General features: G+C 40.8%; 1 protein-coding gene across 2 annotated transcripts in view; it reads right to left on the bottom strand.

Moving 5' to 3' along the window:
* Positions 1-17,262, bottom strand: part of si:ch211-212o1.2 (uncharacterized protein LOC492735 homolog) — a 138,081-nt gene that overhangs the window by 41,172 nt on the left and 79,647 nt on the right. For both annotated transcript variants that reach the window (XM_043706932.1, XM_043706931.1), the window contains one exon: positions 6,157-6,248. In XM_043706932.1, coding sequence (XP_043562867.1) covers positions 6,157-6,248 — 92 coding nt within the window. The remainder of the gene's footprint in view (positions 1-6,156; positions 6,249-17,262) is intronic.

Genomic DNA, 17,262 nt, shown 5'->3' on the forward strand with positions numbered 1-17,262 from the left:
AATCAGCTGTCCAACCAATTCAAGACTTATATCGGCGAATTTCATCATGGTTTCTCCACATGGCTCATGGTTTTTCCACATTGATTTCCGCAACTCTCCTCATTAGCTATGTCCCACATGGTGCCCTATTTGTGCTGACTGCCTTCTCACCATTGGTGGAAGCATTCACCACTGCTGGGATCTCACGGGATTCCCAGCGCAGCACCATTGTTAAAGCACTGTTCTAATTTTTAATTTTAAAGTTCATGTCATGGGAAGGGAACAAAACAAAAATGCTTCTCAGGGCATATAGGTGACATGGCTGACACTCCATTGCAAATACAGGAGCACATTGTAAAGGTGCTGCTATTTAAGAACCAAGCTCCACAGATTACCAGTCCTTAGCGCCATGCCCTGCCTAAGGGAGCATTACTCTTGCCCCAGTGCTCAGTACAGTCCAACTTCTTTTCATGGTTCACTGGGGGAGCATCACAGGCTGGTAAACCTTCAAATGGTTGAAAACATTTACTTTTATACTGCAATAACAAAAGCGAATTAGAAACAAGTAAAGTTGCAGTTGCCTCTGGGTATAGATAAGGGCTGCTTGTGTTCCAAGCAGCAACAAGTTCACAGTCAATGATTGATCACTGTACCCAGCTCACAGCTACTGGAGCTGCTGTCAATTTAACCCTGCCTGGTTTGTTGTACCCGGTGCTGCAGCACTCTGTCATGCTGAAGGTGATGCTCCTCCTGCTCAACATCGTTACCGAAAATGATTGCAATATACCAGCTCTCCAATGTCCAGCACATGGCCTCATTGTCTGCTGCATGCAATGATTATCAGCTCACTGCCTGGAGTGCACTTCAAAGACACCCTAAACCCATCCAAGCAATGGAAACGCACCTTCAGCAGGGCTACCGTCTACTCCATGATGGCCCAAGTCGAACAATGGGTAGCACTGCATTTACACTCAACCTTGGTCAGGCTTTCATCGAATTGAGGCATTAGCCATTGTTGTAACAGGTTGCTTTGGTCTCCCAGCAACCATTCTTAGAATACATCAAGCCCATGAAATGAAGGAGGAAGATAAGAATTCCCAAAGATAAAGGTATCATGGCAGTTCCCAGTAGACCCGGAATAGACGTTAACGATCCGATACCAATGATCACATATAACTTGTGCATTGATGGAATGGAATCAGTTTCAGTTGATGTGAGTTGTGTTATGATATGGCCCTCTCATAGGACATCGTTGTTTGCATCAGGGGCTTCATTGGCAAAAACGTCTACTGTCTGGTCTGCAGCACACTGACCCCATCACTGAGAAACAAGAAGTGGCATGATCTGTCACAGATTTCCTCAGTAACAGCCTTGAAACATTTGTGGGTTGAGGGTTGTGAGATCCCACACAGGGCCCCAGTGGATCACTGAAAGCAGCCAAGTCCATCAAAGTTTAATGCAGCTGTCACCCTCACAGCCACTCACTCCTTCATGTCACAGTCCTGCTCATGGAGTTGGCATAGTCAAGGGCTGTCACTCACACTGCACCTCTGAAATTCGCTTTTTTGTCCATGTGTGAATGAAGACTGTACTGAGGTCAGGAGCTAAGTGGCCCTGGTGGAACCCAGACTTGGCATCACTGAGCAAGTTAGTGCTGCGTGAGAGCACTGTTGATGACTCCTTCCATCACTTTACTGATGATCAAGAGTAGACTGATGGGGGATATTTGGCTTGGTTGGATTTGTCCTGTTGTGTGTACAGGATATACCTGGGCAATTTCCCAAATTGTCAGGCAGATGCCAATGTTGTAGCTGTACTGGGCCAGTTTGCCTAGGAGTGTGATACATTATCAACCACAAGTCTTCACTATTATTGCTAGAATGTTGTCAGGGCCCTTTGCAGTATCCAGTGTCTCGAACAATTTCTTTATACCACATGCAGCGAATTGAATTGGCTGAAAACTGTGATGCTGGGGACCACTGGAGGAGGCCAAGATAGATCATCCACTGGACACCAGGCTGAAGTTTGTTGCAAATGCTTCAGTCTTATCTTCTGCATGACATTGGGCTTCCCCATCACTGAGGATGGGGATATTTTTGGAGCCTCCTTCTCCAGTGAGTTGTTTAATTATCCATCACCACTCACAACCAGATGTGGCAGAATGTAGGGCTTAGATCTGATCCATTGGTTCTGGAATTGCTTAATTCTGTCTATCACTTACTGTTTACTGAGTGGCATGCAACTGGTTCGGTTTGGTGGCTTCACCAAGTTGACACCTCATCTTCAGGTATGCCTGCTCCTAGCACGCCCTCCTGCACTTTCCATTGAACAAGGATGACCTCCTGGCTTGATAGTAATGGTTGGGTAGGGGATATGCCAGGCCATGATGTTATAGGTTGTGCTGGAGTACAATTCTGCCATTGTTAATGACCCACAGAGAACCATGGATGAACAGTTTTAAGATGATACATCTGTTTGAAGTTTGAACGATTTAGCACAATGACATGATGAAGGTTGTATTCAATGTGAAGGCGGGACTTCATCTCTACAAGTTCTCTGTGGTGCCCGCTCTTATCGATTCTGCAGATTGGTAAGAATGAGATCAAGTATGTTTTTCCCTCTTGTTGGTTTCCTCCTCATCTGCTGCAGACCCAGTATAGCAGCTATGTCCTTTAGGGCCCAACCAGATTGATCAGTAGTGCAGCTGCTGAGCCACTCATAATGATGGACTTTGAAATCCCCCACCCAGAGTACATTCTACACCCTTGCCATTCTCAGTGCTTCCTCCAAGCATTATTCAACATGAAGTAGTACCAATTCATCAGCCAAAGGAGGACAGTATTTGGTAATCAGCAGGAGGCTGCCTTGTTCATATTCGATTTGGCATCATCAGACTTCATTTTGTGCAGAGTCAATGTTGAGAACTCTCAAGGAACTATCTCTTGACTGGATACCACAGTGCCACACCATCTCTGCTGAGACGGGATATACCCAGGCCTGGTGATGGTGCTGTTCAGATGTTGACTAGAGGTATGGTTCTGAGTAAGGCTCATAAGGCTGCATAAGGCTGTCACTGGTCTATTCAGTGAGACAGCTCTCCCAATTTTGGCACTACTCTTGTTGTAGGGTCGACATTGTTGTTTCTGGTGCCTAGGTCATGACTAGGCCTTTTACCTTCTTTGAAATTTTCTAGTGACTGTTAAAACTGGTTGGCTTTCTAGGCCATTTCAGAGGGCAGGTAAGACTCAACTACTGGATACATATGTAGGCCAGACCAGATAAGAACAGCAATGTTTAAAGTACATTTGTGAACGACATAAGTTTTTTTTGATAATCGAGAATAGTTTTATGTTTGTCAGTAGACATCTAATTCTAGATTTTCACTGAATTCAAATTCACCATCTACCATGGCAGAAGTATTGCGAGCCTTTAAGCTCTAAATGAGGGGACAAAGCACAAAGAGGCAAGACAAGCCAGAGATGTTGTATGTACCCAAATAGTTGCAAAGTGAGTGAACACTAACAGGCCAAGTGAGGAGCCTCGAGTCCAAACAATAAACTGGATACCTGTTCCTGTACACTGGTAATGTGTTGCTGGAAAAGCGCAGCAGGTCAGGCAGCATCCAAGGAGCAGGAGAATCGACGTTTCGGGCATGAGCCCTTCCCCGAAACGTCGATTCTCCTGCTCCTTGAATACTGCCTGACCTGCTGCGCTTTTCCAGCAACACATTTTCAGCTCTGATCTCCAGCATCTGCAGCCCTCATTTTCTCCTGTACACTGGTAGTAGCATACCAATGACAGTGTGTTCCAAAGTGCTGAAGTGCAGAACCATACTCTAAGGGGTGTTTTCCCAACTGACTCGCCAATGCCCATGTCTTTTAGAGCTGGGAAGATTCTATCCATTGAACAACACATAAATATAACTTTATCAAGAGCTTAGTTCATGCACATGCTTCCTATTTAGTCACTATCACACTATTTTAATCACACTACTTTCCAGTGGTTCCTTTCAGATCCACCTCAAAGACCGATTTCTTTGATCTCTAAAGGTCACCCACTAGCCAACAGTTCTGGTCACCCAAAGGTTCTCTCTTGCTGCTTCCCTATTAGGCAGCCTTGAACCAAGCATCGTGCCAAGAGCAGCCTTTTTCCCACCATTGACCACAAGGGAAGCTCTTTTCAGCTATTTCAAACTTGACACTTGTGTCTGCAAGTCAGATTCGTGTCCAGTCAAACTGCTAAAATCACACATTTAAGAGGCATTAGAAGGTCCCCTTAACTCATGAGAGATTCAGTTTGTTGGCAGAATACTATTTGGATAGCTGTTTAAAACCTTGAAATCTAGGTGCAATTAATTAACACTGCCTATCCACACACCTTTACATTATTGTTTTAACATAAGCAAATATTGTTTTTTTAAATAAAGCCTCATACAGTTCTTATTTTTGGGGCACTACCCTCATCAAATTCAGAGGAACTAGCACACTAGATTAGTAATGGGGACCCCCTTTCAGGTGGCTGAGAATAGTCAGTCTGCACCCAGTTCTTGGCAGTAGCAGAAACACTCAGACTGGAAAACACACTTTGTGAAAAATGTCTGTGACAGTTATTCCTTTTAACTTACTTTAGTTTTCATTTGCCAAAGCAACAGAAAACAATCAAATACTTTATGTTGCTAGTTGTGCTGTAGAAACATGTAAAAATATTCAGTAAGATTCCACAGTCAAAATAGTCACTGCAGAGTAATTAGGTTTACTTTCCATTCAACAAGGTAGAGTCAAGTTCAGCTCAAATCATTGGCATTCCATCCTGTAATGTATACCAGACTCTAAGAATGAAGCAATCCACTAGGGACTATTCTGAAGTCCAGGAGGGAAGAACAGTTCCATGTTGAACTTTAGCCCATTTTACCTTCATTCCTCCAAATATAAGAAGCATTGCTTTGGGGCTTGTATTTCTAGCTTTTACGTGAAGCATTTTTCTGAAAATTAATCAGTCCCACTAGCTGCATTATAAACACCTATTTCCCTCGATTATTTCCCTGGATTGCCAGATTGAGAGCCGGAGTTGGTAACGTGATCACAGCCATTCAGAAAGTAACGTGCTGAGATATCCTGCGAGAGGGTGCATTGAGTACATGCAGTCTTGCCCTCTGTCTCAGCTGTCACATTCTGAAGGAAGGGTTCCTTTTTTAAGCCATTTTTCCTCCCCTCTCCTCCTTGGGCCTCACTGCTATGCTGCATCCCTGGAAAACAGAGTGGGGGAAGGGAGAACAACCTGTACACAGGCCTTTGTCAACACTCCTTTGAAACCAGCCCACTGGAGGTATACAAGAATGGTCCAGCCTGACTTACTTTTTAATTTTCTATCCCCGTGGGTGGGGGCTGGATTCAATGCTTCCTCTAATGGTACAATTGAGGCAGGTATAGTTGACATAGTACAAATGAGATTAATTAGTGCCTGTTTACTGCACAATTAGATTATTGGATTTATAATAACCATACACATAACAATTCAAAGAGATTATCATCAGCAGTACAATGAAGGACAAAAACTAAGTTCATGGTATTTAACATGCATTAGGATATCAGTTAGAATTTCCAGAAAGCACAATCTCAGAAATTATCTGAAACAGCTCACAAAAATAACGCTGGAATTAAAAAACAAGTGTGATATAGTTGATACACAGTGTAGCTTGCAAGATAACGTAGCCCTTTTAAAAGCTTCACCCTACATTATAATGCTGTCTCTTTCAACAGCTCTCAGCTGTTCCCTGTTAAGTCACAAGCTGATTTCAATTAATCTGATTCGAGCAAAATCTTTGGGTCATTTAAAATACTCCTTCAAGAAAGATCCTCTCAGTGAAGGGTCTTACTATAATGCAAATCTCTACAGATTCTGGTGTTAGCCCACAAGGAGCCACCAGTATATTTGGTTCACATTAGTTCATGCCCAATTTACATTGAAGCTTTCTGAATTAGCTTTCAAGCGTAAATACAAGATCAGAAATATTTGCAGGGTGTGTGCGTCTGTGTGTATGTGAAGAGAAAGTAACAATGTGAATGGGTCACTGAAACAAAGCACTTATTTTTAGACAATTTTTAATTGTGGCCCAGATGTCAGCATGCTCACAAGACAATGCACATATTAAATGCTATTCATCCAGTCGGCCCTCACCTTGCCAATGACAGGGATATCAACAGAACCCCAGGTGTCTGCTCCCCAGTGAACCAGGCCGGAGGCAAAATCCGCAGTAACAATCCCAGCAACTGGAAAATATGGAAAGGATTGGAAGATCCATAATGAGCTCACAGACTGAAGCTATGTATGTTCAGATAGTTATTTTATCCAAAGTACTGTATTTAAATTAAAATGTGAAAAAAGCAAATTACTTTTATAGTTGCTGTCTTTTTTTCTCATAACCGTGACAGAAATCAACAATTTTCTTACAAGCAGGAAATGGACATTGAGACATACACAAATTATTTTTTTAAATACAATGTATTCATGTTTTTCAAGTCAATACAATCAAGGCGGACACACATTGGAAACAAAGGTTTCGTGTAATTATGAACAAAAAAACTTTTTGAAACCTGAAGACTTTTTACTGTCACTGAATGGACAGCACAACGCAATCCATTCAGTGAAACACTGACATGCTCAGAGACATAGGTTAATGCTCATCTCCCTCACCACCCCACCAAATTTTCCACATTATCATAACCTTTCCTCTATGAACCACATGATGACTGATCAGTTTTTTTTCATCTGGGACTGTATTTCTATTTCTTCTCTTTGAGACCTCTTGATCTCAGTTCTGTTTCTTAGGTAGACAGCAAGCAGACCCCCTCTGGAGTACGAAACTGCAAAGTGAGACAGCCACCAACCAAGCACCACATAAAAACTACAACTACAGAGCATGGCAATTGGCCTGGGATCAGAAACCCACTCATTCATTGTTAGTATAAAGTGGACAGATAGAACAGCAGGTGGGAAATATTTAAAAAGTGAACACTTTTCTAATCAAGTTTGCAAACCCATGACAAAGCACCTCATTATTATTTAATTGAACAGTATGATTTCTTGATCTGTAAAGTCCTGCACAACTCTTAAATGTCTTGGCTATTTCCAGGCTTTAGACCTAATGTAGAAAGGCACTTCTACATTTGTAGACTCTTTAACTCAAATCAAAGGACAAAGACACTTCACGTACCAGCCACGGCAGATATTAGCTCCCTTATCCCCACAGTATATAAAGTAGTAGTTCCATCTTTCTGATTTGATCAATAACTTTAGGAAACATGTCTATACTACAGAAGCTGTGCTGGAATGGCCAATACAATTCAACATTTGACTTTTTCTTCTTCTTAGGAAGAAGCATCCAGTCTATACTGAGTGCCTCAAACCAGCCCAGCTTAAGCAGTTTGGATGGAAGGCTAATCAAGAGCCAAAATCCAGAGCCAATATCAACTCGTATTGCGTCACTTTGATAACAAATGGTCTCTGAGACACAACTGCACAACAGAAGACTACCCATCTACCATGGGCACCAATGTTCATTCTCAAGTAATCATGTCACAGAACTTCAAGATAATTTACAGCTATTTTTCTTTTACACTGGGATCACATTTCCAGCCACATTGTGCCTGATGTAAGTTGCTAAAGTCTTTTGAGAGGCTTCATGTGGCGAATTGAAACAGAATGCCAGTCACTTAATGTTCCTGGTCAATCAATTGGAAACTCTTCTGTCAGATACCCTGCTTAAAATTCCATAGTGGTTTTTTGGAATGCTTGTTTTTGAAAAATGACGTTCTATCGTGAAAGTTCAGTTGATACACTAACTGCTCTGAATCTCCAAATCCTATTGTCACAACGGTTGGTCTGTTTTTTTCACCTCAGTATCCAACATTATAATTGTCCATGTCATCAAGTTTCATGCAAATTCACTATGTAACCAGATCTTGGTGGCACTGTAGTTGCAGATTACAGGGCACCAGGTGGTGTAGTCATCCTATCGTATCACGTACCACAGGATCGTCTGATTTGCTGTGAGCAGTGCCACAGGACATCAACTAACATTTAACAATAGCCACAGATTTATTGACTATACTCCTCCTGGCAAAAGAGGCGAGGAAACCATGATAATATTCTTTACCACATCAGCAGAGCAGCAAAGTAAGGAGATTTCAGCTAGACTTTCCAACATACAACCAGAGTTCACTCAATTGTAAATCAAAGACAAATGCACTTCATTACACTGTTATTTGTAGGTTGTTAAAAACAAACCAATTTTTATTGCTTTCATTTCTAAAATAGCTCATTATTTTAATGAGGCCTTCGGAAATAAAAATGCCAGTTGAGGGGTTACGTGGATTTAAAATAATGAGACATACAACTGTGTAGGAATCGTGGGTGCCAACCTGCATCCTACATCTCCATGTCACCACAACTTCCCTGCTGCTACACCGGCATACTCATTCTACCATGCTGCTTCAACTCTTATCATTTTCATTAAAATGATTCAACTGTGCATAGCTCTGTGTCTGGTCCCAATTCAGTTGGTTATTCAGGTTCTTGATCCAATGCATTTGAAATGCTCTTTTTTTTTATTAGACATAATGTAGTTAAATGCTTCCAGCTTTAGTCTAGAAATTCATATTTCATTTTGGGACTTAAAATTTGATTGCAAACAAAGCCAAATACAATTCTTACTGGCGTCATCTATTTTGATAAGAGTGCGAGAATGAAAGATAGCTCATTTATTAAACCCACATTACACAACTAACAGTAGACTGATTAGTATCAGGAAGCAACCACATGAAGTGGAAACACCTATTATTTAAAATGAAAGTACACCAGATAATCAGCATGTTTCAAATTTAACAGTAAAACAAATTTGTTGTTCATATCTGAAAGGGTTGAAGAAATCTGAACTCTTTAAGCCTCATACACAGGCAGTTTCTCTGAACATTAAAATAAGTGGCTATTATTCATGTAAATCCACTTCAGATTGTAACCAATGCAAAATATATTTCCATTTCTGGTTAGCAGGCTGTTTGGTGACTTGGTAGTTTAAGTTTCCCTGAGTGTAGGAAGGTGCTGCTCAAGCTGCAGTTATCACATAAAAGAAAGGCCAAACATAAAACAAAATTAGCTCAAACGCTCATCTGTAATTTTTCTGGAAAGGCTTCCCTCTCACAAAATTTTCAATTTCTTCCCTGAACAATGGTTTTACAAAAAGCACAACAATAAGGAGGTTCTGCAAATTCCAATTCAGAAAAAGCGTGGTTAACAAATTTCCAGTGGTGCAGGTCCTCTTATTAATTCAGATCAAACTGCTACCAATGCTGGAGATAGGATATTTTAATTCTGTTTTTTTCTGCAAAAATCTGCATTTTGTACTTTGCAAAATTGCAATTTTCATCTTTAGAATACATCAAATAGTTTTACATTTTACCCCATTAATATTATCAAGGTTGAAACATGCCCATAAAATTTTCGAAGTTACAACAGCCTTATATCGTTGTAAACAACTATTGCATGGAATTTCTCTTTCTCTTAGGCAGTCCCTTGAAATTGAGAAAAAAAACACATTTCCATTCTAGTCCAATGGGTTCTGAGATAGCTGATAAGTTCAATGTGCGATCTATAGACTTTGCCACATGTGGGGCAAGGGATGCTTGGATGAGTTGTTAAGAGATTTGTGCTCTTTCACAAATACCTCAACTTTGCCTCTGTGCGTTCCCAACAAAGTCTCTTGATGTATTCAGTGCCTTCCCGAAAGCACTTTCTTCATTTTTGGTCACAGGACAGAGACTCCCATGAGTCGACACGGACATTTGGCTTCTTCACAGATGCTTTGGGGTCATTCCTAAAGCATTTCCACTGTTCTCCTGGGAGTCTTTTGCTGGAACTGAGTTCTGAACAGAGCAGTTCCTTCAGGAGTCTGGTGTCAGGCATACAAACAACAATGCACTGTGATGATAACAGTTGCTCCATCCTAAGTTACGTTTTCCAGTTAATTCTTAGGGAAACTTACATCTGCAACAATAGACTTAACATGAAATATGTACATTAAAATAAATTACCTTAGGAAGCATTTTCAAACATTTTTTTGCTTCCATTGCAAGAGCGTAACTGTGGGAAAACTTGGAACAAAACGATACCAAGACAAATTACACTAGTTAATGTTACTGATCAGTTATGCAACAGCAAGTATGCAAAATGTAAAGGGTTTAATCAGGAAAAATTATTAGGTAGCTGGAAGATGCAAATCACATTCCTTAAGCATATCAGCGCTACCCAGGGAGAGCTCAAGTAAATATACTCGCATGTATCTGTTGTCATGAAATGCAACATTACCAATCCAAATGAGTCTATAAACCTTCAGAGTACAGGATGCAAGTAAAATCTTTCCCTGTTCTACAGTATGTCATGTTAAATTATAGTTGTGAATGTTCCTGGTCTTAGAGTTGTCCTGATTGAGGCACTTAACTCAAGATACAATCCCTAATGCTATCATGTTGGTTAATATGAAGGTTTCGTGTTTAAATCACAAATGAACGAATCCTATACAACAATATCACACTATTTACTGCATTCTGTAATCAGCGTAAGTGACATGCCATAAATGAAAGGAATTTATAAACTTCCAGGGAACCATTCCTAAGATAGTGATGAAACACAAACATTTTTATCCTTGCTAAGCTTGGAATTACTGATGTTTTAAGTTAAAAGATCTCTGTTCCACATATCAAATATCAGACATCATTTAAAATGATAAACTAGAGAATGGGAGCCCCAAATATATACTTGGAATTTAAGTTTGCAACCTATGACTCGCGAACAAGCTGCCAGAGGAAGTGGTGGAGATGGGTACAATTCAAACAATTAAAAGTTAAAAACCACACACTATCAGGTTATAGTCCAACAGGTTTATTTGGAAGTACAAGCTTTCGGAGCATTGCTCCTTCATCAGGTAGCTAATGGACATAGGACATGTCTTATGGTCCTGCTCCACTAGCTACCTGACAAAAGAACAATGCTCCAAATGCTTGTGCTCCCAAATAAACCTGTTGGACTATAACCTGGTGTTGTGAGATTTTTAACCTTGCCCACCCCAGTCCAATGCCAGCACCTCCATAAAATGTAAAAGGCTTTTGGATAAATTTTTGAATAGGAAGGATTTAGATGGATACGGGCTAAATGCTGGCAAAGAAGAAGAGGTCAGATTGGGATGTCCGGTCGGGATGGAAAAGTTGGACCAAAGATCTGTTTTCGTGCTGTATGACTCTGTCACTCTTAACGCAAGGCCATGCCAACATTTGATGAAAAAGCACTTAAACAGGAGAACAGTTTGTAAGAAGAAAACGCTTGTATTATTCAAGCTTTGCAAATCAAATACCACTTATATTCAATAGTTACGCTAGAAAAAAGTACTTTCATGGAGTTTTTGTGGCCGTACAAATGCAAAAGAAGATATTCCAGGGTAAAGAACAAAAAGAACCAGAGATGCTGTAAGTAAGAAACACAAGCAGAAGTTGCTGGAAAAGCTCAACAGGTCTGGCAGCATCTGTGAAGAGAATTCAGAGTAAACATTTCAGGTCCAGTGAGGCTTCCTCAGAATCCAGAAACCCAGGTAATGTCTGGAAACCCATGTCCAAATCCCACCCTTGCAGACAGTGGAAGATTATTTGCAGATGGTGGTATTTCCAAGGGCAGCCGATACATAGGAACACCACTCACCATCCTGACTTGGAAATATATCACCGTTCCTTCACTGTTGCTGGGTCAAAATCATGGAATTCCCTCCCTAAAAGCAGTGTTGGGTCAACCTACAGCAAGGAGGAGAAAGTGAGGTCTGCAGATGCTGGAGATCAGAGCTGAAAATGTGTTGCTGGAAAAGCGCAGCAGGTCAGGCAGCATCCAGGGAACAGGAGAATCGACGTTTCGGGCATAAGCCCTTCTTCAGGAAGTAGGTCAACCTACAGCAAGTAGATTGTAGCAATTCGAGACGCAGCTCACCACCACCTTCTCAAGGTCAACTCGCCTCAGGCAATAAATGCTGGCCAGCCAGTGCCACCCACATCCCACAAAAGAATTTTGTTTAAAAATTGTATTCAGTAAAAAAATCTGGAATTACAAGTCTAATGTCAACCACTATCAATAGTCAGAAAAACCCATCCAGTTAAATAGTGTCCTTTCGGAAGGAAATCAGCCTTCATTCCCTGGTCTGGCCTCCAGGTGACTTCAAACACACAGCAATGCTGTTGACACCGAAAGACCCTCTGGGCAAATAGGGATGGACAATAAATGCTGGCCTAGTCAATTGGAATACTACATTTAATTCAGGTCTCCCTCCTATAGGAGGGATGTTGTTAAACTTGAAAGGGTTCAGAAAAGATTTACAAGGACATTGCCAGGGTTGGACAATTTGAGCTATAGGGAGAGGCTGAGTTGGCCTGGGTATTTTGTCTGGAGCGTCAGAGGCTGAGGGGTGACCTTATTGAGGTTTATAAAATCATGAGGGGCATGGATAGGGTGAATAGTCAAGGATGATTCTCCAGGGTAGGGGAGTCCAAGACAAAAGGGCATAGGCTAAAGGTAAGAGGGGAAAGATTTAAAAGGGACCCAAGGGACAACTTTTTCACACAGAGGGTGGTGCATATATGGAATGAGCTGCCAGAGAAAGTGCTGAAGGCTGGTACAATTACAACATTTAAAAGGCATCTGAATAGCAGGGGTTTGGAGAAATATGGGCCAAGTGCTGGCAAATGGGACTAGATCAATTTAGGATATCTGGTCAACATGGAGGAGTTGGACCGAAGCATCTGTTTCTGTGTCTACATCTCTATGTCTATGCCTGCATCCCATGAACAGATTTTTTTTAAAGCTCACAGGCTTCACAGGCAGTGGTATTGAGTAAATAAGCAGTGAAATTATGCTTAATCTCAATAAAACTCTGAGAAAGCAAGAGCATTACAACCATTCTAGTCACCATACTTTGGGAAAGATATGAGGGCACTTCAGAAGGTTCAGAAACCTACCAGTATGGTTGCAGAGATGTGAGATTTTAGCTATAAAGTTATATTGGAGAAGCTGAGGTGCTTTCCTTGCAACAATGGAGATTTAATCGAGATGCACAAGATTATGACAGGTTTAGATAAAGTAGACAAAGGAAAGCTGTTCCATTAGCTTAGGGCACAAGTAATAGGGGACATAGCTTTATCACTGTGGACATGGGATGGTGGGGCATGTGAGAAAGAATCTTTCCACACAACAATGGTAATGCCATGGAGTTCACTGCTTATGATGGTGGTGGAGGCAGAAATGATCAATGATGCCAAAACAACATTGGATGGATACTTGAGAGAAACAAACTTGTAGGGCTGTAGGAATAGAGTGAAGGAATGAGACTAACATGGAATCAATGGGCCAAAAAGCCAGAGTATGTGGACTGAATACTTAAACCAGTTAAGTTCTCATTGGAGAAAAGGAATGTTGGTACATTTACAACAGCTGCTTTGGATAATTAACAAACTGTTTCACCTTCTGAAAAATGTGTTGCTGGAAAAGCACACCTTGACCAGGACAGAGGTCACAGCCTTTGCTTGAAGAGCTATGCATTAAAAACCAAGCAGCAGAAGCAGTGGATGGAATTGTAGCCAGCAAAATGAGAGAGTTAGTGTCAGCTGAGGTGCTGAGATGTTAAAAAACACACTCCAAATATGTTTACTTTCAATTTAGACACAGCTGAGTCAGCTCTTTAAATATCATAATGAGATTACATGCTTCACATTTAACCACCATTTTAAATTTCATCCTGATTGGTCAGGTTTTCTGGGCCTTGACAAACCTGACATCTATAGGAAGGGACTATTGCAGGATCCAGTAGCTCAGTGCCTTCCAATACTTGTTGGATTCAATATACACTAATTCACCAACTTCCCATTCTCAAATACCTCCCAATCTTTTCAATTTGTCCCACCCACCTATTATAGCTCCTCATCAGATCTACCCCAATTCCATCCCACTCTGGTCCCTGCCAGTTCGAGATCTCCAATACCACTGGCTTCGACTCCCAAAAGCATCTGTTTTAGACTCCCTGAGTTTGTTTTGCAGTAACCACTTTGAAAAGTGCTGGGCAATGTTGTAATGTTCTATTTTGTATTAAGTCAGGACAATGGCAGGAACCTATAGTTTGCAATCAAGATAATGTTGTTGAATGAAGTATTGAAAATCCTCATTGGGAACAAAATTCCACATTCCTTCCAGTTTCCTGAAAGTGTGCATGAACCTCATTCATTATCTCTAGATAGTCTGTGTTTGATTCAAGAGTATATTAGAAAGGAAGACTTGACTATTAAAAAATTGAGAAACTTGACCAACGTTCACAAAAGCATTGATGAAAATGTCGACTGGGGAAGTGGTACAGTGATTGAAAAGACTGCAGAGGAGGCAACATCTCTGGACACGTAAACATCATTTGGTAGCCAACAGGCCAACTGGCAGATTACAAATATGTTAGTATTTCCTTTGGCAAAGTACATGATTTGTATCATTTTAAGTGCAAGGTCTGCTAACTGTAAAAATCGATGGTAGCTGTGCAATGAATTAGCAATCTTATGAATCATGAAAAATTTTGAAAATGTATTACCTAATGAAATTTTGTTTGCTGCCAATGTGTTGGCCACTTTTGGTAATTTATAGTTTGTTGTCGGTGGATCCCAAATTGTGCATCAATGCCACTTCAAATGGAAAAAATGTATGATCACTGGTCTGACAATTGTCAACTGCCAGATTTTTATAGGTGACATGTCATTTAATGTTGTGATCTAGCTGCAAGGAGATAAAGCAAATCATTTTGCAACACCTGACCATTATCTACCAGGAAATCCTGACAAGTGGCTTGTGTGGTGCAGTGGTAGTGTTCCTACCTTGGAGCCTGGGTTCAAGTCCACCTACTCCAGCAACATGTAATAACATGTCTGAGCAGGTCAATTAAAAATAACTGCGAAGTTAATTATTGCGATTATGAATATCACATTAACTATTGTGCTTTTATCCCTTTTGATCTATGTTCACTTTAATTAGGCTTCAGCAATTTAAAGGGAGCCAATATGAAGGTTTCTTTAGTGAATATCTGTCTTGCAATGCATCTAATGAACTGAGACAAGCAGAAAGGCATATCTGTTCCTGATTATGAGAATGAGTGAAGCGTTAAGATCTTTTCTGATAAAAAGCATGATTTAAGATAAACAAATTACAGTACATGCATAATTTTGTCCTTGTTACTTGGCATCTACCTTATCTATCTTAACAAATAATGTTGGTAATCTAAAGCCTGAGAGAGACCTGGTCTGCCAAACATTATGATGCTTGTCGCTGCACAAGAGGAATCATGTCAAATTACGACCAGTTAGACTATCAGCAGAGTAAGGGGGCTGTTGCTTGTCTTTACTACACAGAGGTAAATTGTTGCTAAGATAATGTTCAACATACTGAGTAAGAGCAAACGGGAGTGGTCCGTATGTAGAAATATCTTGTGGGAGCCTAAATCAATATTGGATTACATGGGACCTATGGAAAAAACACAGGCCATTCGACCTAACCAGCATTGATGCCCCATTCAAGACTTCTCCCATTTTCTTCATCCAACTCTATCATAGTTGCCCTGCATTCCTTCTTCCTCATAAACCTGCCCAACTATCCCTTAAATGCATCAATACTATTTGTTGAAACCACTCTGTATGGTAATGAATTCAACATTATCACCGCTGTTTAGATAAAGACATTTCTGACACACACTACTGAAATTTGTTTGGTGGCTATTGCATAAGCATATGAGAACCCTGGAGCAATCTTGTGATGGCATCACAGAGTTGCACGTTACCGAGCCTAAATAAAGCAGTTAGAGTGGAGTTAGAACATTACTGAATACTCTAGAGTTGCAAGAGAGAGTTTTGATTTCATGTGAACATGAATGTACAAAGATGGATTAGTCTTTACTTAACATAATAAGAAGTCAGGGCCTGGTATATCTATCATTAATACAAATACTGCCATACTAGTGTTGTATTATAAATTGTGTTACTTTGACATCTAAGCCTGAAGACATTCCATGACTTTGCCTTCTCCTTGATGAGTCTGTCTTGAACACAACTTCATCCTGTGGCATCAAACTATACAACAAAATAATAGATTTTTATATTGATCTCCCCCTACCCACCTACAAAGTGGAAACATTCTCCCTGTATCCATTCTACTTAAACCCATTAATAATTTTAAAGGATTCTATTGGGGATCCCTCAGCCTTCCTGGGATCGGATGGGAGGATGGGAGAGTCCCTGAGAGAGAGAGCAGAAGAGATTTTAATGCCCACCCCCCCTCCCCCCCCCTCCAACACATTAACAGCACAGAATTGGAACGAGTGGAGAGTGTCAAGCTCCTGGGAGTGATCATCCACAACAAGCTTTCTTGGACTCTTCATGTGGATGCACTGATTACAAACGCCCAACAGGCAGCTGAGGAAATTTGGCATGACGGTGAATACCCTTGCCAATCTTTATAGGTGCCATCGAAAGCATTCTGTCTGGATGTATCACTATCTCGTATGGCAACTGTACCACTCAAGATCAGAGACGGTTACAGAGAATGGTGAACTCGGCCCAGACAATCACAAAGACCAACCTCCCATCTATAGAATCCATCTACAAGGCTTGCTGTCAAGGAAAGGCTGCCAGCATTCTCAAAGATCCATCCCACCCTGGCAATATTCTTCTACAACCTCTAACATCGGGGAGAAGGTACAGAAACTTGAACCAGCCGGTTTCAAAACAGTTTCCATCCTAGTGTTGTTAGAATACTGAATGGACTCTCAAATTCCTAACATTCACTTGTACCTGTGTTTTTGTTTTTGCCACTGTTTACCTATTATTTACTTACCTATGCTACTTAACTCTGTGATCTGCCTCTATTGCTCACAAGACAAAGCTTTTCACTGTGCCTCGGTACATGTGACAATAAATTCAATAAATAAATAAAATAAATAATGATTCCAGGGATGAAGGTTTTCAGCTGCGACATTAGATTGGAGAAGTTCGATCTATTTTCCTTGGAGCAAAGGAGATTGAATAGAGATTTGAGAACAGGTTTTGATAAGGCAGACAAGGAACAGCTGCTCCCATTGCCTGATGGTACAAGGATGAGGTACAGAATTTTTAAAGAGGTTGAAGTAGACTAGAGGCAAGTGAATCTGCAATTCAATCTGCTGCCGTGCTGTTT

This window comes from Chiloscyllium plagiosum, chromosome 17 (assembly GCF_004010195.1).
Source record: "Chiloscyllium plagiosum isolate BGI_BamShark_2017 chromosome 17, ASM401019v2, whole genome shotgun sequence".
NCBI lineage: Eukaryota > Metazoa > Chordata > Chondrichthyes > Orectolobiformes > Hemiscylliidae > Chiloscyllium > Chiloscyllium plagiosum.